General features: G+C 39.8%; 1 protein-coding gene across 1 annotated transcript in view; it reads left to right on the top strand.

The window, feature by feature from the left end:
• The first annotated feature begins 213 nt into the window (after positions 1-213).
• NME8 (NME/NM23 family member 8) overlaps positions 214-26316 on the top strand; it is a 65860-nt gene continuing 39757 nt past the window's right edge. The window contains exons 1-6 of the mRNA XM_078059844.1: positions 214-246; positions 329-386; positions 590-696; positions 8569-8640; positions 12806-12922; positions 25440-25506. Of these exons, the coding sequence (XP_077915970.1) occupies positions 214-246; positions 329-386; positions 590-696; positions 8569-8640; positions 12806-12922; positions 25440-25506 (454 nt within the window). The remainder of the gene's footprint in view (positions 247-328; positions 387-589; positions 697-8568; positions 8641-12805; positions 12923-25439; positions 25507-26316) is intronic.

The following is a 26316-nucleotide window of genomic DNA, read 5'->3' as shown; positions in this document are numbered from 1 at the left end:
ATGCAGGCATTTAGCGTCGAGCCCAGCCCGAGGAATCCTTCAGCTGCATTGGCTCCTCTCCCCGCGAGAGGGGAGAGTGTATAATCCGGTACTGCCGAAGGAGAATTTCTACAGGGCATTAAGATGCTCCTTGAATGTGTAGGGAATGACATCATTTAAATTTCCTCTTCAACATTTTCTATTTGTCTTCCCTTTTTCCTGTGATAGTGGATAATGGCAGGCAAAAAGCGAGAGATCCAGTTACAGGTGAGCATGACCGACCAACAGTCTTTTACTTTGGGGCGCGTTGGCCCTTGAAGACCGCTTTACAGCAGCGTCCTTTTTGTAGGCAGTCGTTAATAGTCAAAGCCTGTGGGATGAGATGTTGCAGAACAAAGGCCTGACAGGTACTGGGGTTCGCCTGGTTGTCCAGCCATTAGGAGGTCGGCCCAGGGCACCTCATGCGCCTCCCCGCCCCCCCAGTCGCCTCCCCACTAGCAGTGTAAAAACCTGCTTCATCTGGGCCCCGGCCCCAGCGTTGGGATAAGCTGCTATTCTAGATTCTTTGACTCTTTTTTTTTTTTTCCCCATAAATATTATCATCTTCTAGTGATCGACGTTTACCAAGCCTGGTGTGGACCTTGCAAAGCAATGCAAACTTTATTCAGAAAATTGAAAAATGAGCTGAACGAAGATGAACTTCTGCATTTTGTTGTAGTAAGGATTTCATTTCCATTAAACCGTTATTTTCTTGATACTTCCAAGTGTTTAAATATTGTCTTTAAGGGTCTGATTTTAAACAACCTGCCAACTCTTCAATAATGGACAATATTTACTTGGCAGTTTTACTATATATCTAGTTCTACCGGATCTGAGAACCAATCACAATTTTTATCCCATTTCCCATCGTGTTGAGGTTGTTTACCATAGTTGTGAACATCAGAAAGTATATATATGGATGTCTGTCTGTTGATCTGTTTCTTTTCACCTGACTGGATGTTCAGTGTGTGTCTTTTAGAATCAGGGCTGCAAATGCTGTTTACTGGATAGCATTGGGAAGGTCTCTGGGCACTTAACAACCCAGTTACCAATTTTCCAACAGTGGTGATTTTCCCCTCACTTGTCACCTGGATGTGATGAGGGATTAAAATATTATGGCTAAACTTATTGGGCTTCATTTATTGATTATTCAATTTGTGCACATCAAGTTATCACCTGCTTAGAGCTTTGTTGTCTAATATGGTGGCCACTGGACACAAATGGCTTTTGAGCACTTGAAATGTGGCTAGTGCACCCGAGGAACTGAATTTTTAACTTTAATTAATTTAAATTTAAATTTAAAAGCCAACAATCAATTCAGAAATTATAAAACTTTTGGAACAACTTGGGTATGTGCATCTACCTTTTTGGACTATACATTTTATGAAATCAAATTACGAATCAATGGTTTCTGATTCAGATTTAGCCTACAAATTGAGATGTGCTCTAAATGTAAAATACACACCAGATTTTGAAGATTTAGTATGAAAAAAGGAAAATGGAATATCTCATTAATAATCTTTTACAGTGATTACATGTTGAAATGACTATATTTTGGACTAAGTAAAATATATTTTTACATTATTCTCACATGTTTCTTTTTAGTCTTTAACTATGATTACTAGAACCACAGAATTTAAAAATATATGTGTAGCCCACATTCTATTTCTGTTGGGCAGAAACAAATCCAAACCAGCTAGACCTAAGGTGCAGAAGCAGATAACTGATTTCATATCTTTACTTCTTACACTTAAAATGCATAGTCCCTAATGCAAACATGAAACCTCAACCCCTTGCATGTTTTCATGTGTAGAATCTCTCTGTGACCCTTCCCAACCCAGACGTTGGGATGAGTTTGTTGATTGACCTTAACTTGATTGTCCATCCCTTCTGTGGATACACTCTTTATAGGACTTCTTTTTCTTAGTTCAGGGTTACAGTTAAGCAGCCTAAGGCTTAGAAACTCACCTCATTATTTTTTCTCTTCAAGAGAGTAGGTGGCTATATACAATTGTTAAATCTTTTTTTTTTTTTAAGATTTTATTTATTTGTCAGAGAGAGCGAGCACAAGCAGGGGGAGTGGCAGGCAGAGGGAGAAGCAGGCTCCCCACTGAGCAGGGAGCCTGATGCAAGACTCCAAGACTCAATCCCAGGACCCTGGGATCATGACCCGAGTCAAACGCAGACAGAATCTTAACCGACTGAGCCACCCAGGCATCCCTACAATTGTTAAATCTTTTTATCCAGATGTTGACTTTGTCTTCTGAAGTAAGAGTGTTGCAGTTTTTGAAAAGGTGACAATTTGTAACAGCCTGCTTCATTCTGAGCCACCTGAATGGATCTGGAATATGATTTGAGACTCAATCCTTGGCAGGGAGGAAAAATGAAGTTCCGAGGACACAGAATGGGGCCTAATGGGGATAGCCACATACAGTAGCACAGGTTAACACAAGTTAAAAAACAGTATCAGAAGGCTCTAACAGTTGGCAAATGGATGATGGAGAATTGAGGGTTGGAAAATTCTTTTGAGTCCTGGCAGTTGGCATTAGGGAAGTTTGTCTGGAAGTGGTAGGAGTGCAAGTTCACGGGCTAGGAATCATGGGAAAACTCCAGTGTCTAAAAAGGAATTGAGATCAGTGGGGAGACCAATAAAAAGGCAGCCTCCCTGCACACCTGTCAGGCTACCTGGAAGGGAACTTGGGCATAGGAAGGCAAGGCAAGAAGTCCTTAGATACTGAGAAGGTGTAACTTGATGCTGTGTTCCCAGGTGCTTTAGACGTGTTAAATCCCTCTTTGTTGGTAGAGTCTGGGTAGAAACCAACCTGGATAATATGTGCCGGCCAGGCACTGCAGTGGTGGCGGAGGGGTGGGTGTGGAAGGAGAATTAGACCGCATGGGGCGTTGGACGCCCCGTTCAGCTCACCTCCGAGCTGTGTGGGGATGTAGGTCTTAACGGTGCTTCCTCCCAACCCAGTGACTTCCGACTGTCCTCCCAGTAGTACCCCAGCCGGACAGAACTCCTCACTCCACAAGGAATCTGTTCTATTACTATAGCCATCCCACTGGGAAATGCTAGTAAGTTCTTCCCAAAATATGTTCATATTACTCTTCATTATACTAGCATCTGTTGAATTTAAGAACAAAAAATTTTGTGCATCCCTGAATGGTTTCTCTTCTGTTAAATTTGAGCACACTCAACAATAGCACATTCATATAAATTGATGCTGTTTTTTTGCTATGACCTGCCCATAAAGGATGAAAAGAATTAATATAGTCTCTAAACCTCTATTGGGAGCAGCCTGTGAGGTTGAAATCACCCTACGCTAAGTGGCCAGTATAATTTTTTTGTTGTTACATGTCCTTTTAAAAGACTTAAAGACTTGTACTAACATTGTACCTATAATGAAAATTCAGTGAATATTCTTTATTGCAGTTCTTTTATAATATTATTAAATACTCTAATTGTTAATACTTTATTATAATATAAACATTGTAATGATGATACCTAGACTGCTTTTAAATATATTCTTTAACTTCTGTCCTTTAATATTATAGATTAGTACCTTTCACCTCCTTCCTTTTTTTTTCTAAACTGTGGAAGCTTGAAGAAAAAAAGAAGAAAAGAAAGTCATGTAGAATCCAGTATGCTAAAAAAAAAAGAGAGAGAGAGAGAGAGATTACAACGCAGCTCCTGTGGCTGAGGGACCCTCTCTTGGCTTCCTCACAGTGGTTACCTTCAGAAATCCCAGTTTGAAAACAATTGCCTTAGGTTGCAAAAACATCTCTTAGAGAAAACCCTACCAAATGATCTCATTCTGGCCCTAGACTTTTGTTTGTTGGGGGATTTTTGATTACTGATTCAGTTTCTTTGCTGGTTATGGGTCTGGGCTGTTCAAGTTTTCTATTTCTTCCTGTTTCAGTTTTGATAGTTTATATGTTTCTAGGAATTTATCCATTTCTTCCAGATTGCCCGATTTGTTGGCATATAATTTTTCATAACATTCTCTTATGATTGTATTTCTGTGGTGTTGATTATGATTTCTCCTCTCTCATTCATGATTTTATTTATTTGAGTCCTTTCTCTTTTCTTTTTGATGAATCTGGCTAGGGGTTTATCAATTTTATTAATTTTTTCAAAGAACCAGCTCTTGGTTTCATTGATCTGTTCTACTGGTTTTTTGTTTGTTTGTTTCTATATTGTTTATTTCTGCTTTATTCTTTATTATTTCCCTTCTTCTGCTGACCATAGGCTTCATTTGTTATTCTTTTTCTAGCCCCTTTAGGTGTAAGGTGAGGTTGTGTATTTGAGATTATTCTTGCTTCTTGAGGGAGTCTGTAGTGCTATATATTTCCTTTTAATGACCTCTTTTGCTGCATCCCAAAGGTTTTGGACCATCATGTTTTCATTTTCATTTGCTTCCATGTATTTTTTAATTTCTTCTTTAATTTCCTGGTTAAGCCATTCATTCTATAGTAGGATGTTCTTTAACCTCCATGTATTTGTTGTCTTTCCAATTTTTTTCTCGTGCTTGACTTCAAGTTTCATAGTATCGTGGTCAGAAAATATGCACTGTGTGATCTCAATCATTTTGTACTTGCTGAGGCCTAATTTGTGACCTGGTATGTGATCTGTTCTGGAGAATGTCCCATGTGCACATGAAAGGAATGTGTATTCTGCTGCTTTAGGATGAAACATTTTGAATATATCTGTGAAGTCCATCTGGTCCAATGTGTCATTCAAAGCCCTTGTTTTCTTGTTGATCTTCTGCTTAGATGATCTATCTGTTGCTGTGAGTGTGGTGTTAAAGCCCCCTACTGTTAATTGTATTATTATCAATGTGTTTCTTTATTTTGGTTATTAAATGGTTGGTAGAATTGGCTGTTCCCAAATTAGGAGCATGAATATTTATAATTGTTAGATCTTCTTGTTGGATAGAACCCTTTATTATGTTATAGTGCCCTTCTTCATTTCTTATTACAGTCTTCGGTTTAAAATCTAGTTTGTCTGATATAAGTATTGCTACTCTGGCTTTCTTTTGACTTCCATTAGCATGATAGATAGTTCTCCATCTCCTCACTTTCCATCTGCAGGTGTCTTTAGGTCTAAAGTGAATGTCTTCTAAGCAGCATATCGATGGGTCTTGTTTTTCATCCATTCTGACACCCTATGGCTTTTGATTGGAGCATTTAGTTCATTTGCATTCAGAGTAATTATTGATAGATATGAATTTAGTGCCATTTTATTACTTGTTTTGTCCTTCTTTCTGGAGATTTCTTGTGTTCCTTTCTAATCTTTGTTGCTTTTGGTCTTTCTTCCCCATTCAAAGAGTCCCCTTTAATATTTCTTGCAGGGCTGGTTTAGTGGTCATGAACTCCTTTAGTTTTCATTTGTCTGGGAAACTCTGTCTCTCCTATTCTGAATGATAATCTTGCTAGATAGTGTATTCTTGGCTGCAGATTTTTCTCATTCAGCACATTGTGTATATCATGCCACTTTATTCTGGCCTGACAAGTTTCTGTGGAGAGATCTGCTGCTAACCTTTTTATCTTCCCTTATTAGTTAGGGACTTCTTTTGTCTTGATGCTTTCAGGATTTTTTTCTTTATATCTATATTTTGCAGATTGAACTACAATATGTCTTGGTGTTGGCCTACTTTTATTGATTTTGATGGGAGTTCTCCGTGCCTCCTGGATCTGTAAGTCTGTATCCGTCCCCAGATTATGGATGTTTTCAGCTATTGTTCCTCAAATAAACCTTCTGCCCCCTTCTGTCTGCTTCTTCTGGGACTCCTTTGATACGGATGTTATTATTTTTCATGGAGTCACTGAGTTCTCTAAGTCTACTTCCATAATCCAAGATTTTTCTTTCCCTCTTTTGATCAGCTTCATTATTTTCCATAATTCTAGCCTCTGTATCATTTATTCATTCCTCTGCTTCTTCCATCTTTGTGGTCATTACATCCAGTCAGTTTCGAATCTCAGTTCTTGCATTTGTCATTTTGGCCTGATTGGTTTTAAGCTCTTTTATCTCTGTGGTAAGGGACTCCCTGATGTCTTCTATGCTTTTCTCAAGGCCAGCTAGTATCCTTATGATTGTTGCTTTAAATTCTGGCTTTGGCATATTGCTTACATCCGTTTCAATTAGATCCCTAGCCGTGACCTTTTCTTCTTCTTTCTTTTGGGATGAATTCCTCTGTCTTGGCATTTTGTCTAGGTTTCCGTCTTCTCCTGTGTGTTAGAAAAGCTTGTTTTGTTTCCTGCCCCTTAGAGTAATGGCTTTATGAAGAAGAGGCCATACAGTGCTCAGGACTGGTGCCTCAGGAAGTGTCTCTGGTATATGCTGTGTGCACTTGGCTGCTGTGTTATGGCTGCTCTTTTCCTCAGGTCAGCTGTCTGCAGAGGCTCTCCTAGCCTGCAGCGGGGAGTGTTTGGATCTTGGTCAGAGTGTGCTGAGTTTTAACTAGGTGTGCTCTGTTTCCACTAGAGCTGAAGCTCTGCAGAACTCTGTGGTCAGTAGTGGTGTGTGTGGGGGGGAGTTGTGCTGGTCTTCTTGGGGAGGGCCTGCTGCCCTTGCTCTCAGGCACACTTGCTCGAGAAAGCAGTACCAGCAGAGTGCAGGGGGGCGGGGCTGGCTGTAAGAGATGTCGGCAGCCGGTGTTAGCGCTGTGCTGTTTACTGATGTTGGGTTATGCTGAGGGGCAGGGGAGCCAGCCAGCTCCTTTGTCCCTGCGGAGGGACCTCGTGCTCACTGCTGTCAGGAAAGCCGTCCCAGAAGAGCGATAATTTCCCTTCGGGTGTCCGGGGTGTTTTTCAGATCACTGCTTACATAGTCTGTGTCCGGGTTGCTTGCCTGCCTGGACCAGTGCAGGCACTTTGGGTTCTATCCTAGCCAGGCTGGCTGAGTTTTAAAACTTCAAACTTGAGGGACCTGGTGTGGTGGGGACCTGGCTGGTCCTCTGTGGGAGGGTCTTGCCACGCTGGGATTGATGGTTTGACCCAGAAGGGTGGTTGCACCAGGGTCAGGAGCTTGTGGCTTGGGGCAAAGCACACAGAAGAGCCAGTGTCCAGGTGAGCTGCCCTCAGCAAGTGTCTCCGCACCTGTGCTGCCGGGCGGGGGAGGGAAGTGGTGCCTGCTGGCTCTTTTGTCCCGGGAGAGGTAATACCACCTCTTCCAGATGTGCTCCAAGAAGGGGGATCTGTCTCAGGTGGGCCCCGGGGTTGCCTGCCTGCCTTCTCTACAGGAGCACTGCAGCTCCCTCGGGCTCTGTTCCAGCCACAACCTGGACCTCTAAAACCTCAGTCTTTGAGCCTCACAAGAATCAGCCTCTCATTTCCCAGTCGATGGCTTTGGGGAAGTGTGCTCCTTGCTCGATCCCCTGTGCACTCCTCTGTCTGTCTGTCTGTCTCTCTCTCCTCTCTCCGAGACCAGGACTCCCTCCCCTCTGCAGCACCTGCAATCTGTTTCTCCCCCAAATCACATCTCCACACCTCCTACCTTCTGCAATGTGGCCTCCTCTCTCTCTAGTTGTGCAGTTTGTTGTCAGTCCTCAGCTAGATTTCTTGGATATTCAGACTGATTTGATATTTATCTAGCTGTGTTCAAGGGACGAAGCAAACCTAGGGTCCTCCTACTACTGTGCCATCTTAGCTCCCACCGGGACAACGTAAAATTTGTGAGAAAAATTTAAGAAAATTACAAACATTAAAAAAAAAAAAACCTTGAAATTTGACAGCCACTTCATTCAAGAAGCACTTAGTAAGCTCCTTTTTTTATTTTAATTTTTTTTCTTTTGAGCTTACTTTCTCTCAAAAAATTTGGATAAAGTAAGCTCCTTTTTAAATATGGCCCCATGACTGATGCAGAAGGAGGGTGACATGCAAAGGGGAATATGAAACATCATAGATCTGATCACAAGAAGTGAGATGGGGGGCGCCCTGCCTGGATGGCTAAGTTGGTTAAGTGTCCAACTCTTGATCTCAGCTCAGGTCTTGATCTCAGAGTCACTTAAAAAAAAAGGAAGTTAGATAGGCCCATATGATGGTGGTACAATACTGAAAGGGACAATGGAGTCCCCGAAGGAAGGGCAGTAAAGTTCCATGTGGAGCAGGAGAGGATTTGCAGCAGGAGGGAGCAAGGCAATTCTTGGAGGAGGGACACTTGACCTGGGTTGGAAAAGGAAGGGCAAGAGCAGGTAAGGAGGGAGGAAAGTATGGGTGTTTTATAGCAAACTGGAAGTAGGTAAGTTTAGCTGCAGGTTGGGTACCACAAAGTGAACAGTGAGAAGTAAGGCTGAGGCCAAATGATGCATGGCCTGAATCACCAGTGTATGCAATTAGATCCTTAGAACAACTATAACATACTCAGAAAATGCTGTAGTAAACATAAAAATAAAAATTTTGTGTGATCTGCATTTTTTCAACATAGTGTATCTGGTGACTTGGATATTTCCTCTATTATTATATGAAATATTTATATTTTATATATTTATATATATTTATATTATATATTTATATATATATTTTTATAAAAATATATTTATATTTTTTCAGGCAGAAGCTGACAACATTGTGACTTTGCAGCCATTTAGAGATAAATGTGAACCTGTTTTTCTCTTTAGTGTTGTAAGTATAATATTTATCGTCTCAAATATATTATCAGATTCTAATTTACAGTTAAATAGCAAGTAGCATTGTGAAATTACCATGGGACTATTTTCTGATTGTAGTAATCATAGATTTCTTTTGCCTTATCTTTGCTTGTCTGTTAATGTATTTTATAACTTGACCTCTAGGAGCGTGTAATGGGTTGAGGAGATTAGACAACCACTCATTGAGTTGCTCAAAAAGAAAAATAAGATGGTATTTACCTTTCCTGAGGAAATAATCAGAGATTTGTATGATGAATTACTACTTATAGGAGTGAAAAGTTGGAAATTTCTTCGATACCCAGTAGCAGAGAATTGGTTCTAAGTATTCATGTATACTAATACAAGGACATATCTGTCTGACGACTATTTTGTAATAAATGCTGCTTCTATCTCCGCATGTACAAATGTGTAGAAAGAAGACAGAGCATTCATCAGATTATCAGTAGTAGCTTTCTAGTATGGCGGAAGGATGCAGTAGTTTTTTCTTGATACTTTTTCATATTTTCCCAATACTCTGTGATGAATATACAACCTTCATAATCAGGAAGACATAACAAGTGCTACTTTCCGGAAGGAGAGTATTTACAGTTAAAAGCTATGTGACACAGAGTGCAGCTGCTATAGAGCTAGAGAATTGGACATAATAAGGAAAGGCTTCCCAGAGAGGGCTTGGACTCTTCCTCTACTATTAGATACTTGGATTATTATTTTTTTGTATTAGAAATCATTATTTTAAAAACACTTTTCGGTAGAACTTTTTGCTTCTATGAAATAATGCTTTTGCAACAATTTCAAGGAATTGAGTTACCTGGTTAATTGAATTTTAAAAATTGCATTGCAGATCTTGCTCTAAGTTGGACATGTAGGATTGGTGATTTAGGTGAGGGGTCAGTCAGTTCTTTTAGTAAAGGGCCAGATAGTATTTTCAGCTTTGCTAAAATACAGCCTCTGTGCTGGGTCATTGTTTGCTGACCCTTGGCCTAGACATAGTTTAGGGAACCAGAGTGAGTAACACCCGAAAATAGGCTTGTGGGCTAATATTAGTAACAGTGAGTAGCAGTTAGGAGCATGGGACTGAAGAAGAGAGACTGGCCAGGGGGACCATCACATAGAGTCTGGAGCCCTGGGACCACCATCACCCTGCCAGGTTGGTCAGCTCTGATCAGACCATACCCACCCTCCTTAACTGGACCATCCAGTCCACGTTCTCTTATCTGCAACCAGTGCCTGGAATATAAATCCACCCTTCCTCCCAGCCCTGAATAGTTCATCCTTCTCATGCTCAGAATATTCTTTTCCTGACTAATTCTCGCAATTCTCTACCATCTTGCAAACCCTTTCACTGTGTGACATCTGGAATTGAGATGAGCAATTAGCACACTTTCGAAGATCTTTCACCATGGCTCTTAGCCTTTACTCCATTTCCTTGACTTTCCTTAAATCTGTCTCCTTACTTAGGAGCAGCCCAGAGTGGTGACTACTTTCTCGGATCGTATGTCTTGAGGCCAGGAGCAGAATTGATATTCCCTTTACTTCTTATTTCAGTAACTTTCTTTTCCTTGCTAATTAGAGGTCTTTTCCCTGCCAACTTAGCTATTTGGCTAAACTTCCTTCTCTCCCACCTCACCCCTGTCATTTACTGGTCTTCACATCAGTCCTGTCAATGACTGAGGACTTTGGCCTGTGGGCTCAAACCCCTTTCAAAACCCCTGTCCTGCCATCCCCCTGGGGACTGCAGTATCCACATTGGCAACCCACCCACATCCGGGCCTCTCAATTCCTGACCTCTACTGCCAATTAACTTTTCTCCAGTGCACCTCAGCCAGTTGCTCGTGCAGTCATGCCTCAGGCTTTGCTCCATATCCACAATCATTCATCTAAGAATCTCAGTCTGTGCCCACAAAACCACCACCAAGCCATTGCTTGTTTATATAGATATTCCCACCGTAGCTCTTTGTATTGCTTAGCACACTTAGCTGACAACAAATTCATTCCAGCAAGTTTCAGCAGGAAGGGCTTTTTCAAGGGACATTAGAAAGTCCCCAGAATTGTTGGAAGGTTCCTTTTAGTGGGAAATGGTAACTAGAGTGGCAGTATCTATTTAAACCTTTCTCAACTGGATCCTTCTCACTAACCTTTGAAGATGATGAACTGTTTCCAATTAAAAAATAATGCTTTTTTTGATGCCATGCCTCTCTCCAGCTACCACCCATCTCTCTCCTTTATCTCACAGCTAAATTTCACAGAAAAGTTTGCATAATTATTTTTACTCCATTTTTTTCATATCCCAGTAATGCCTCAACCCATTCCATCTGCCTTCTCTCTGATTATTCAAGCAAATTTGCTGTTGCTAGTGTACCCAGTTACCAGCCTGTTGTTACATATATGGCCACTTTTAGGCTCATTATGCTGTACCTCTCAAGTGAATTGAATGTGGTGGCTATACCCTCTTTTTATTTATTTATTTATTTATTTATTTATTTTTTATTATGTTATGTTAGTCACCATACATTACATCATTCGTTTTTGAGGTAGTGTTCCATGATTCATTGTTTGCGAATAACACCCAGTGCTCCATTCAATACGTGCCCTCCTTAATACCCATCACCGGGCTAACTTTTTTTTAAACATTGGCTTCTTTTGGCTTTGTTACTTGGTTTCCCTTTTGCCTACCTAGATGTTATTCCCCTCCATCTCCTTTGCAGGTTTACCTTTCTTTATCCAGCCCTTAAATATTTATCTTATCATGCTTTATACACTCCTTAGAAAATTTCCTCCATACACAGTTTCAGTTGTCACTACCTATATATCAAGAACTCAAGTTTATGTCTTCAGCTAATTCCTATACCTTGAGCTCCAGACTTGTGTATCCAGCTGGTGCTTTGACATCCCCTCTCTGTTATCTGAAGGGCCTCTCACAAGGGACTGGTCCAATAACAGAGCGCCCCCTCCCCAGGAAATGTAGTCTTCTAAGTGTCACCTCATTGGATGATTAACATCTTAATTTATCCACTTTCTTAACGGAAACAGAAAACTGAGCTTAGTGACATCTCTGTACCTCACACCCAATCCACTCCAGACCTTGGACCTGTCAATTTCACCACCCAAGTCTTTCTCACACTCATCTGCATCTTTCCATTCTTTCCATCTCCTTTACCAGTGCCACAGACTGAGCAACCATCTCTCTCACCGTCATCTCTAGAATAGCCCCTAATTTATATACAAACATCTGCTCCCTTCTAACTCTTTCTAAACATGGTAGGTGAAATGGTCTTTACAAATAACAGTTCAGATTGTGGTCACTGCCTCTGTTTCAACATGCCTAAGGCTTCCCACTGCATTTAGGTTAGAGGCTTTGTCGTTCCATGACCCACAAGGCTCTGCATGGTCTGGCTCCCCCTCGCTGTTAGGCTTCATCTCATACCAGGCATCCCCTCACTTTCTCGGCTGGTCTTCTCATTTGCCATAATCCCTTCTGGCCTCAGGACCATTGCATCTCTATTCCTTTTGCCTGGAATGCTCTTTCTTCTCCATTTTGCCTCATTATCTCTTACCCATTCTACATATTTTAACCCAAGAATCCCTTCCTGATATTGATAAGCAACTTTGCTTATCTCCTTGACCAGGACAGATTCTTGTAGATGCTCCCAGTGCTTTGTACTTGGTGGTACTTGTCATGGTTGTTATATTACATATGCTTGTCTGTGTTTTTTTTCTCCTTTTTTATAATTTAATTAGGCCAAATACCAGGACTGCTGTTCCATACCATCATGCCTGGAACTGTGCCAATAAACAGGTTTTTTGTAAATGTATGTTGAAAGATGGAAGAAAGGGGGCATAGTGTCAAAAATAATTAGGGAAGGTAAAGTTGGGAGACTTGTACAGAACCATCGAACATAATGCAGGGATTCCTTGCCTTTGTTTGTAGGAGAACAGACATTGTGGAGGTAGAATTCAAAGGGCTGGGTTTTTCAAATCAAGATGTACTTTTCCATCACTAATACTTTATTTTAAAATGGCTAGTTTTAGCTAAAAACGATTGGTGGGGGTGTAGGGCCAGGTGGGGTGACTTCATCAAGTTGAATTCTGGACTTATCCTGAAAATGGAAGTTTCCTTCATGCTTTCTTTTCCCATATAGAATGGCAAAATTATTGCAAAGATAAATGGTGCAAATGCACCACTTGTTAATCAAAAAATTATTAACTTGGTCAATGAGGAGAAGAAAATTGCAGCAGGTGAAATGGTTCGCCCTCAGGTAATACTTTACTATTTTATTCTTAAAAAAATGTATTACATCTTTTTTGTTGTTTTACTAAGGAATTATTCCCAAGTTTTGTAACCATCTAGGTTTCTAAATGGTACAGACTTTCTGGGAGTTATTTTGTCAATATGAATGAAAGGCCTTAAAAAACACATGTATCATTTGAGCAATTATGCTCCAATAATTCTCCCTACAAAGATAATAAGACAAATTTAGAAAAGAGCATTTATAGCAGGGTTGTCTGTTATTAAAAATTTGGAATCACTCCAAATGTCGAGCCACACCGGTGCCTGGGTAACTCAGTCGGTTAAGCATCTGCCGTCAGGTCAGGTCATGATCAAAGGGTTTTTGGAATCGAGCCCCACATGGGGTTCCCTGCTCAGCAGGGAGGCTGCTTCTCCCTCTCCCTATGTCCCTCCCCCCTGCTTGTGCACTCACTCTCTCAAATAAATATTTAAAATCTTTAAATGTCAACCAATGCTGAATAGGTTCCACAAAATGTCTGTAATTTTTGTCATAAATTATACAAATCCATACAGTGGAATATTATTTAATGTGTTCTGGCTCTGTACTTACTGATATTGAAAGAGGACAAAGATAGATTGACAAATGAAAACAAGAGAGCCATTTGGTAGGATACTTAGAAATAAGATCCAGCATGTGAAGAGTATCATCTATGTAATGAAAGATAAACTACCTAAAAATTAAGAAATTACAAAGCATGTGGAGGTATGAACATAATAGTATAAGAAAGGAAGCCACAGAGGAAAGTGATTAGAAATACAGGCAGATAGCACTGCTGAGGGGCCTACAACCTAGGACGCTACAGTTTATAGCAGCACAGACAGAAAAGGAGCTAGTGTGGCCTGGAGAACTCACTGAAGAACAGACTGTGATCTCTCTGCTGTGAGGCAGAGTGTTGGAAATGATCTCTTCTGCTCTGACTCTCAGAAGAGACACAGAAAGCCACCAGGGAAAGCCACCAGAGAACAAAAGCCCCCCAAAAATGATCCCCACTGAGCCCATCCGCCACCACAGGGGGTAGGGCAACTTGGCCCAAACAGGGTTGCTTGAGTAACAGCATGGCAGGCCCCTCCCCCAGAAGACAGGCTGGGAGAACAAGAGGCCAGCAACCCTAAGGTCCCTATAAAACAGGTGCATCTTGCTTGGGTTGTGGTCAATAGTTTGGACTCTATACATTCCCTCAACCACCCTTCAACAGAATGACTAGGAGGAGGAACCCCCAAAATAGGAAAGACTCAGAGACTGTGACTTCTGCCACATATTTACAAATGGATAGAGATATAACCAAGATGTCAGAGATGGAATTCAGGGTAGCAGTTGTGAAGACAATAGCTAGAACGGAGAAATCGATTAATGGCAACATAGAGTCTCTAAGGGCAGAAATGAAAGCTGAAATGGCAGAACTTAGAAATCCTATCAATGAGATCCAATCTAATCTAGATAATCTAACAGCTAGGTAAGTGAGGCAGAAGAATAAATTAGTGACCTGGAAGACAATTTAATAGATAAAAAGGGAAAAGAGGAGGCCAGGGAAAAACAACTCAGAATCCATGAAAATAGAATCAGAGAAATAAGTGACATCATGACGCGTTGCAATGTCAGAATTATTGGAATCCCAGAGGAGGTGGAGAAAAAGAGAGAGGACTAGAAGATATGTTTGAGCAAATTGTAGCTGAGAACTTTCCTAATCTGGGGAAAGAAACAATTCATGTCCTAGAGGCAGAGAGGACCCCTCCCAAGATCAAGGAAAACAGGCCAACACCCCGGCATGTAATAGTGAAACTCGCAAATCTTAGAACCAAGAAAACCATCTTAAGGGCAGTTAGGGGGAAGAGATTCCTTACATACAGAGGGAGGAACATCAGAATGACATCAGACCTATCCACAGAGACCTGGCAAGCCAGAAAGGCCTGGCAAGACATATTCAGGGTACTAAACGAGAAGAACATGCACCCAAGAGTACTTTATCCAGCAAGGCTGTCATTTAGAATGGATGGAGAGATGCAGAGCTTCCACGACTGGCAGAAAGTGAAAGAATATCTGACCACTAAGCCGGCCCTGCAAGAAATATTAAGGGGGGTTCTATAAAAGGAGAAAGACCCCAAGAGTGATATAGAACAGAAATTTACAGAGACAGTCTATAAAAACAAGGTCTTCACAGGCAACATGATGACAATAAATTCATATCATTCAATAATCACTCTCAACGTGAATGGCCTAAATGCTCCCATAAAACGGCACAGGGTTGCAGATTGGATAAAAAGACAGGACCCACCCATATGCTGTCTACAAGAGACTCATTTTGAACCTAAAGATATATACAGACTGAAAGTGAAGGGATGGAGATCCATCTTCCATGCCAGCAGACCTCAAAACAAAGCTGGGGTAGCAATTCTCATATCAGACAAATTAGATTTTAAACTAAAGACTGTAGTTAGAGACACAGAAGGACACTATATCATTCTTAAAGGGTCTATCCAACAAGAAGATCTAACAATTGTAAATATCTACGCCCCCAACATGGGAGCAGCCAACTACATAAGCCAACTGTTAACCGAAATAAAGAGTCATATTGATAACAATACGTTAATTGTAGGAGACCTCAATACTCCATCCTCAGCAATAGACAGATCATCTAAGCAGAAAATCAACAAGGAAACAAGAGCTTTGAATGACACACCGGACCAGATGGACCTCATAGATATATACAGAACATTCCACCCTAAAACAACAGAATACTCATTCTTCTCGAGCACACATGGAACTTTCTCCAGAATAGACCACATACTGGGTCACAAATCAGGTCTCAACCTATACCAAAAAGACTGATATTATTCCCTGCATATTCTCAGACCATAATGCTTTAAAACTGGAACTCAATCACAAGAAAAAATTTGGCAGAAATTCAAACACTTGGAAGCTAAAGACCACTCTGCTCAAGAATGTTTGGGTCAACCAGGAGATCAAAGAAGAACTTAAACAATTCATGGAAACCAATGAGAATGAAAACACATCGGTCCAAAACCTATGGGATACTGCAAAGGCGGTCCTAAGGGGGAAATACATAGCCATCCAAGCCTCACTCAAAAAAATAGAAAAATTCCGATTTCACCAACTAACTCTACACCTTAAAGAACTAGAGAAAAAGCAACAAACGATGCTTAAGCCACACATTAGAAGAGAAATAATTAAGATTAGAGCAGAGATCAATGAATTAGAAACCAGAAACACAGTAGATCAGATCAACAAAACTAGAAGCTGGTCCTTTGAAAGAATTAATAAGATCGAGAATCCACTGGCCAGACTTATCCAAAAGAAAAGAGAAAGGACCTAAAAAAATAAAATTATAAATGAAAGGGGAGAGATCACGACTAACACCAAGGAAATAGAAACAATTATTAGAAATTATTATCAACAAATATATGCCAATAAACTGAGCAATCTGGATGAAATGGACACTCTCTGGAAACCTATAAGCTGCCAAGACTGAAACAGGAAGAAACTGACAAACTGAATAGGCCAATAACCAGTAACGAGATTGAAGCAGTGATCAAAAACCTCCCAAAAAACAAGAGTCCAGGGCCTGATGGATTCCCTGGGGAATTCTACCAAACATTCAAAGAAGAAATAATACCTATCCTCCTGAAGCTGTTTCAAAAAATAGAAACAGAAGGAAAGCTTCCAGACTCATCCAGAGGCCAGCATTACCTTAATCCCCAAACCAGGCAAAGACCCCGTCACAAAGGAGAATTTCAGACCGATATCCCTGATGAATATGGATTCCAAAATCCTCAACAAAATCCTAATATTATCCAACAATACATTAAAAGGATCATCCACAACGACCAAGTGGGATTTATCCCTGGGATGCAAGGGTGGTTCAACATTCATGAATCAATCAATGTGATAGAACACATTAATAAGAGGAGAGAGAAAAAACCATATGGTCCTCTCAATTGATGCAGAAAAAGCATTTGACAAAATACAGCATCCTTTCCTGATTAAAACTCTTCAGAGTATAGGGATAGAGGGAACATTCCTCAAGTTCATAAAATCCATCTATGAAAAACCCACACTGAGTATCAACCTCAATGGGGAAAAGCTGAGAGCCTTTCCCTTAAGTTCAGAAACACATCAAGGATGCCCACTCTCGCCACCATTGTTCAACATAGTACTAGAAGTCCTAGCAATAGCAATCAGACAACAAAAAGAAATAAAAGGTATTCAAATTGGCAAAGAAGAAGTCAAACTCTCTCTTTTTGCAGATAACATTACTAGATTACTAGAACTCATACAGCAATTCAGTAATGTGTCAGGATAAAAAATCAATGCACAGAAATGAGTTGCTTTCTTATACATTAACAATGCAAGTGTAGAAAGAGAAATTAGAGAAATGATTCCATTTACATTAGCACCAAAACCCATAAGATACCTCAGAATAAACCTAACCAAAGAGGTAAAGGATTTATACTCTAGGAACTACAGAACACTCATGAAAGAAATTGAAGAAGACACAAAAAGATGGAAAAACATTCCATGCTCATGGATCAGAAGAATAAACATTGTTAAAATGTCTATGCTACTCAGAGCAATCTATACTTTCAATGCCATCCCGATCAAAATTCCAGTGACATTTTTCAAATGGAACAAACAATCCTAAAGTTGTAAGGAATCAGAAAAGACCCCGAATCACCAAGGAAATGTTGAAAAAGAAAAACAAAGCTGGGGGCAGCATGTGGCCTGATTTCAAGCTATATTACAAAGCAGTGATCACCAAGAGAGCATGGTACTGGCACAAAAACAGACATATAGACCAATGGAACAGAATAGAGAGCTCACATATGGACCCTCAACTCTATGGTCAAATAATCTTCAAAAAAGCAGGAAAAAATATGCAATGCAAAAAAGACAGTCTCTTTAATAAATGGTGCTGGGAAAATTGGACAGCTATATACAGGAATGAAACGACCATTCTCTAACACCATACACAAAGATAAAGTCAAAATGGATGAAAGACCTCAATGTGAGACAGGAATCCATCAAAATCCTAGAAGAGAACCTCTTTGACATCGGCCACAGCAACTTCTTTGAAGATACATCTCCAAAGGTTAGTGAAACAAAAGCAAAAATGAACTTTTGGGACTTCATCAGGATAAAAAGCTTTTGCACAGCAAAGGAAACAGTCAACAAAACAAAGAGGCTACCCACAGAATGGGAGAAGATATTTGCAAATGACACTACAGATAAAGGGCTGGTATCCAAGATCTATAAAGAACTTCTCAAACTCAATACCCAAAAAACAAGTAATCCAGTCAAGAAATGGGCAGAAGACATGAACAGATACTTCTTCAAAGACATACAAATGGCTAACAGACACATGAAAAAGTGCTCAACATCGCTCGGCATCAGGGAAATCCAAATCAAAACCTCAATGAGATACCACCTTACAGTAGTTAGAATGGCAAAAATTGACAAGGCAAGAAACAACAAATGTTGGAGAGGTTGTGGAGAAAGGGGAACCCTCTTATACTGTTGGTGGGAATGCAAGTTGGTACAGCCACGTTGGAAAACAGTGTGGAGGTTCCTCAAAAAATGAAAAATAGAGCTACCCTATGAGCCAGCAATTGCACTACTGGGTATTTACCCCAAAGACACAGATGTAGTGAAAAGAAGGGCCATATGCACCCCAATGTTCATAGCAGCTATGTCTGCAATAGCCAAACTGTGGAAAGAGCCGAGATGCCCTTCAACAGATGAATGGATAAAGAAGATGTGGTCCATATATACAATGGAATATTACTCAGCCATCAGAAAGGATGAATACCCAACTTTTACATCAACATGGATGGGACTGGAGGAGGTTATGCTAAGTGAAATAAGTCAAGCAGAGAAAGTCAATTATCATTTGGTTTCACTTATTTGTGGAACATGAGGAATAGCATGGAGGACATTAGGAGAAGGAAGGGAAAAATGAAGGGGGGGAAATCAGAGGGGGAGACGAACCATGAGAGATTATGGACTCTGAGAAACAAACTGAGGGTTTTAGAGGGAAGGAGGGTGGAGGGATGGGTTAGCCTGGTGATGGGTATTAAGGAGGGCATGTACTGCATGGAGCACTGGGTGTTATACGAAAACAATGACTCGTGGATCACTAAATCAAAAACTAATGATCTACTGTATGGTAACATAACATAATAAAATAAAATAACATAAAAAAAAAAAAGAAATACAGGCAGATAAGGAAGAGCTACCGGTGTTATTGAAATGAACACACCTGAGCTCGCACATGCGCATGCGCACATGTGTCCACACACAATACACCTACGCATGCCAAACCAACCACAAGAGTGAAAAGGGAAAGTATGAACTTAAAAAGTGGAAAGTACAGATGAGGCAAGAAATACTGAAAAATAGAAATAATGAGAAGATATAGGTTCAAGCTGGTATTAAGTATTTGCTATAAAAATACCAGTTTAAATCAGGAAAGGATAAAAAATTTGATCAACAGGCTTAGGAATATTGGGTTAACTATTTGTATAAGAAATTTATATCATTTTCTCATATCATATACATAAATTACAGATGAATTACAGAGCTGAATATGAAGAAAGAAAGCATAAAAGCATTAGAAGAAAATACTGGTGAACGTTTGTATTGTCTTAGGTTGAGGAAGGCATTGTAATCCTAACACAAAACAGAGATATCAAAAAGGAAAAATTGATTTGATTATTTAAAACCTTGAAGTGCACCCTAAAATGTAAAAGAAAAACAGCAAACTGGGAAAAATTCTTGTACTCTATGTCTATGTGCTAATATCCATAGTATGCACAAAGTACTTTTTGAGTGTTAAGAAAAAAATGAACATTTTGATGGAAGATTGGCAAATGACAAATATGGGGACTTTACATTCATAATAGTGATTTTTCTTATCCAAGGACATTTTTCTTTACTTTTCAGATTTTCTTTTTTATCAGGGAATCTTCTCTCCCTCCTCTCTGTCTCTTTCTCCCTCTCACCGCCCCCCGCCATCCCCACTTGTTTGTGAAAATTGTAATTACGAGGACTTTTTGAAGAGCTGCTGTTTGCCAACATTTATAAACAGATCTCCTCATTTAATTTTGACAGAAATCTTTTTCCTTCCTAGTTTTATTGAGATATGACTGACAAACAACATTGTATTGATTGAATGTATATAACATAATGATTTGATATCTGTACATATTGTGAAATGATCACTAAGTTTAACATCTGTCACCTTCCATAGTTAACAATTTTGTTTTGTTGTGATGAGGACTTTCAAGATCTATTCTCTTAGCAACTTGCAAGTATACTATACAGTATTATTATGTATAGTCACTATGCTGTATGTTATACCCTCAGAACTTATTTATCTTATAACTGGAAGTTTGTACCTTTGGTCACCTTCACCCAATTCCCACACTTCCCACCCTCTACCTCTGGTAACCACCATTCTGTTCTCTGTGTTTATGAGTTTAGTTTTTTTTTTTTTAGATTCCACATATAAGTGAGATCGGATAGAATTTGTCTTTCTCTGTCTGACTGATTTTATTTAGCATAGTGCCCTCAAGGTCCTTCTATGTTGTCACAAATAGAAGGATTTCCTTCATTTTTATGTGGGAATAATATTGCATTGCATATATATACCACATTGTCTTTATCCATTCATCCATTATGGACATTTATTTATTTATTTATTTATTTTAAAGATTTTATTTATTTATTTGAGAGAGAGAGACACAGCAAGAGAGGGAACACAAGCAGGGGGAGTGGGAGAGGGAGAAGCAGGCTTCCTGCTGAGCAGGGAGCCTGATGCGGGGCTCAATCCCAGGACCCTGAGATCATGACCTGAGCCAAACGCAGACACTTAACGACTGAGCCACCCAGGCACCCCACTGATGGACGTTTAGGTTGTCTGCATGTCTTGGCTATTATGAATAATGCTACAGGGAACATGGGTATGCACATAACTTTTCTTTCTCTTTTTTTTCTTTTTCTTTCTTTCTTTCTTTCTTTCTTTCTTTCTTTCTTTCTTTCTTTCTTTCTTTCCTTTCTTTCTTTCTTTCCTTTCTTTCTTTCTTTCTTTCTTTCTTTCTTTCTTTCTTTCTTTCTTTCTTTCTTTCTTTCTTTCTTTCTTTCTTTCCTTCTTTCTTTCCTTTCTTTCTTTCTTTCTTTTTCTTTCGGGAGAGACAGGATAGGGGCAGAGGGAGAGAGAGAATCCCAAGCAGTCTCCATGCTCAGCAGTGTGGAGCCTGATGTGGGGCTTTATCCCATGACCTTGAGATTATGACCTGAGTGGAAACCAAGAGTGGGATGCCCAACTGACTGAGCCACCCAGACACCCTCACACATAACTTTTTGAGATAGTGATTTCATAGTTGGTCATAGTAGTCTCTTAAGATCCTTTGTATTTGGGGCACCTGGGGGGCTCAGTCATTAAGCGGCTTCCTTCGGCTCAGGTCATGATCCCAGGGTCCTGGGATCGAGCCCCACATCTGGCTCCCTGATCAGCAGGAAGCCTGCTTCTCCCTCGCCCACTCCCCCTTCTTGTGTTCTCTCTCTCGCTGTCTCTCTCTGTCAAATAAATAAATAAAATCTTAAAAAAAAAATAAAGAAACCTATTAAAAAAAAAAAGATCCTTTGTATTCATGTGGTATCTGCTGTAATGTTTCCTCTCGCATTTCTAATTTTATTTATTTGAGCTCTCTGTCTTTTTTTTTCTTCACAGTCTAGCTAAATGTTTGTCGTTTTATTTTTTCAAAAAACCAGCTTTCAGTTTCATTGATTTTTCTGTTGTCTATGTAGTATCAGTTTTATTTCTCCTGTTTATTTCTACCTTCATCTACTAACTTTGACTCCATTAGTTCTCTTTTTCTAGACTCTTAAAGTGAAAAGTTAGTTTTTATATTTGAGATCTTTTTTTTTTCTTAATGTAGGCATTTATCACTGTAAACTTCCCTCTTAGAACTCTTGTTGCAGTTTGTAGGGATGCCTGGGTGGCTCAGTCGGTTAAGTGTCTGCCTTCGGCTCAGGTCATGATCCCAGGGTCCTGGGATCGAGCCCCGCGTCGGGCTCTTTGTTTGGTGGGGAGCCTGCTTCTCCCTCTCCCTCTAAGCTCCCCCTGCTTGTGCTTTTTCTGTCAAATAAATAAATAAAATCTTTAAAAATAAAAAAAGAACTCTTGTTACACTTTGTAAATTTTGGTATATAGTATTTCCATTTTCATTTGTCTCAGGTATTTTTGAATTTCTCTTTTGATTTCTTCTTTGACCCATTGGTTGTTCAGTAGCCTGTTTAATCTTCACAGATTTGTGAATTTTCCAATTTTCTTCTTGTAGTTGATTTCTAGTTTCATACTATTGTGGCGGGAAAAGATTCTTGATATGGCCTAACATATGATCTATCCTGGAGAATGTTCCATGTGCACTTGAGAAGAATGTGGGTTCCACTGCTTTTGGATGGAATGTTTTGTGAATGTTAGGTCCACCTGGTCTAACATAATTTAAGTCCGGTGTTTTCTTATTGGTTTTCTGTATGGATGGTTTATCCAAACATAGCTGGTTGTACTGAACCCAACAACACCTGCTCTGCTGGCTGCCATAGTCAGGCTATAAGGGATGTGTCCTTGGGGAGCAGCCACAAAAGCTGGTGTGGGGTGCCAGATGTGCGCTCAAACCATGTTCACGTGGACATCAGCCTCCTGGAGCAGGGCAGAGGGAAGGTGCAAAGATGGGCCTGTCATCCTCCCTGGTCTCCAGAGAGGACTGCAGTCAGCCCCTAGATCTGTGTTAATTTAGGAGCTTGCCTCTCAGGCTACAGCTTTTAAGAGTTTCAAATAGGCTTCTTTCAGAGAGAAACTGGGCATGTCAGTGAGCTGCCTGTGTGCTGAGCCCTGATAGGATAGCCACAGCCCGTCCTTTCCAGCCTATTGAGAACTGTTTGTTTACTCTAGCCTCTTGGGACTCATGGACACAAGCCCCAGTTGGCTTTCAGAGCTAGGGATTTGGGGGACCTATCTTTCAAATGGAAGTCTTAAAATTTGGCACATTATATGGTGAGTCTAAACCCTTCTTCACTCCTCAGGGAGATGCTGGTTGTTCCCTCCCAATTGTGTGTCACTGTGGTGAGGGTGAAGTTGATGGTCAAGTTGTGTCTGAAACTCTCCTACTTTCCTACCCATTTCAATATGGGTTTGTTTTTTGTTTTTTTCTCATTTGCCTGACATGTAGGAGTTGCTCAGCCTTTCTCTGGATTTTTTTCAGAGGAAATTTTTTTTATAGAGAGCTGTAGATTTGGTGTGTTTATAGGAGGAAGTTAAGTTCAGCCTTTTATGTTGCCATCTTGAATGGGAATCTCAAGAAATCTAATGAGATAGTTACAAATGATAAGACAGGGCTTTAAAAACATTAAGTCATTTCCCCAAAAACAGACAGCTAGTGGGTGGTGAAACCAGAATTTGATGTCAGGCAGAATGACTCCTAAACATATACTCCTAATTGCTATATTCTATGTACCTTTCTCTACGTGTACTCTGTTCTGTGGTTATGTTGTTGTTGTTCTGAGTGTTCTTACAGAATGATATCCTGTTTTTTTTTTGTTTTTTTTTAAAGATTTTATTTATTTCACAGAGAGAGACACAGCGATAGAGGGAACACAAGCAGGGGGAGTGGGAGGGAGAAGTAGGCTTCCCACCGAGCAGGGAGCCCGAAGTGGGGCTCGATCCCAGGACCCTGGGATCATGACCTGAGCTGAAGGCAGACGCTTAACGACTGAGCCACCCAGGCGCCCCAGAATGATATCCTGTTTTAATGAATAACAGTGTGAATGTAAGAAATGTATTAATATGTTTATTTTATATTATTCCATTTTGTTGAATGCTTGTTGTTTAGCTTTCTTATCTAATTGCCTGGGCTAGCACAGCCCTGTAGATCGTAAAAAAATACAAGTCATGTTGTGAGTCACATGCATAATTTAAAATATTCTACTAGTCACATTAAAAACAACAAAGAAAAAAGGGAAATTATTATTATTTTTTCTTTTCAAATTTTTATTTAAATTCTAGTTAGTTAACATATAGTGTAATATTGGCTTCAGGAGTAGAATTAAGTGATTCATCACTTACATGCAACACCCAGTGCTCATCACAACAAGTGCCCTCCTTATGCCCATCCCCCATCTAGGCCATCCCTCCACCCACCTCCCTCCATCAACCCTCAGGTGTTCTCTATCGTTAAGAGTCTCTTACGGCTTGTTTCCCTCTCTCTTTTTCTCTTTTTTTAGAATAAAGTGAAATTAAATTTTTTAAATCCTATATATTAAAAAAGATTCCCATTTAAATATGTACTCAATATAAAAAATAAGGTATTCTGCAATCATTTTTTCATGCTAAGTCTTCAGAATGTGCTGTGCAGCTATCACTTATGGCACATCTTAATTTGGATTAACTTCATTTTCAAGTGCTGAAATAGCCTTATGTAGTTAGTGGCTGCTGTATTGGCCAGCACATGTCCAGCAAATATAAAGTCAGATCAGTTTGAAGTTATAGCTGGTATAATTATCTTATTCCCGATTGTAATAAGAATGAGAGCTTCCAGTGTAGTCATTTCCATACATTTTGGGGTCTTTATTTCATCGAGACTCTGAAATTATGCATTCTCTTGGCAAAAAAATGTATATATGTAAATATATAAACCTTTCAGATAGTTAAAACAGAATCACAGAAGCACTTTAAGGGCTTCTCAAGAAATTAAGGAACCCCCATCCCCATCCTTCCCAGTATTTTACTTTATAGTAGAAAATTGGTTATTGTTTTGAGCAAGACAGTTTTTTATAAGTTAAGGAGGTATTTTTCTGTTTCTAGTTTACTAAGGGTAATGGTTAGGATTGGATCTTGAAACTATCGAATGCCCTTTTGATCTTCAACATGATAATTATGTATCTGTTGCTTTCTTTCTATTTATTTATTTATTTGAGAGAGAGAGAGAGAGCAAGCAGGGGAGGGGCAAAGGAGAAGGAGAGAATCTCAAGCAGACTCCCCACTGAGCGCAGAGCCCAACAGGGTGTTGGATCCCACGACACTGAGATCATGACCTGAGCCCAAACCAAGAGTTGGATGCTCAACCAACTGAGCCACCCAGGCACCCCTAATTTATTGCTTTCTTACTTAATAATCTCTGCTTCTTTCTTATTTTATTCCCTGTGCTCTTCTTAAGTTTTAAGGTTTTTGGTTTTTAAACAGTTTCCATATGTATTATTTCTTGATAGTCTTACCACCCCAATCATTTTAAACATTCCTTTTTTTTTTTATTTCAGTGGAAAGATGGGGAAAAGTAGAGTTAGATAAATGTAGGCACATTTCCACTTTACCCTCTATCCCTTGGATTATAAATATTTATTAGAAATAAAATTTCTGAAAACTCTTTTCCTATCATATTAAAATATAACTTCTATTTGCATTTCTTGTCCACAGTATCATGAAATTGTGTTTGTAGATCCAGAGGCGGATGATGGTGGGGAAGTACTCAATGAAAGTGTTGGTAAGTAAATTTCCTTCAGAGTAATGGCAAGGGATTTGTGTACATGGATGTTCAGTAGAGCACTAGTTGCAGGAGCAAAAAGGCTGGTGGTGACCTCAGTGTTATTGATAAGGGACTGGCAGGATAATACTAGACTCAGTTATTAACAAGCAAACTTTTTTTGCTCTCCTTGCCTTCCCTTTGGTCTCTGTGCCTGTGGCCTTCAGAGGTTACCCAGGACAGGGGTTCCTGTCCCCTGTGATTAACTAGACAGCAGCCTCCTCTTCATCCTTCATCATCTTCCAAAACCTTGTGAAAATAATTTCTTCCTCAATGACCCACATGCCGGTTTACTTTACAGTTAACAGTTTTCCTCCTGGATTGTCTGTGTAGATGTGTGAGTGTGTGTTCATACTTTGGAGGGAGCAGAGACAAACAGTGTGCTCAGTGAGCTATCCTGCACTAAAAGCTCATCATAAGAATGTGTAGGTAAATGTAGATAAATCTCTAGATGGTGAAATCCATCAGTCTGTTATGTTTGCTTGTATTGAAACTCCACTCATCAGTGATACTAAGCTGGATGGATCATGGGTGTGATTTTAATGCATGTGAATTATATTAAAATAACTAGTGCCCACCTAAATCTTTTTTTTTTTTTTGCCTGTGAACCACCAATTTTTGTGAATGTTTCTCCTGCATGCAAATAGAGGAACTGCGCTTTGATTCTAAGGAGAAACTCTTTGGTAGTTGGAATGCCGTAATAACAACAAAGCTGTCAATGGGCAGAAACTCACTGGACATTAATAATTTACAGTTCTAATTCCCAAATCC

The sequence above is a fragment of the Halichoerus grypus genome, chromosome 12 (genome assembly GCF_964656455.1).
Source record: "Halichoerus grypus chromosome 12, mHalGry1.hap1.1, whole genome shotgun sequence".
In the NCBI taxonomy this organism is placed as follows: Eukaryota; Metazoa; Chordata; class Mammalia; order Carnivora; family Phocidae; genus Halichoerus; species Halichoerus grypus.
The sequence above is the reverse complement of the archived record's forward strand: the minus strand, read 5'-3'. Positions and strand labels throughout refer to the sequence as shown.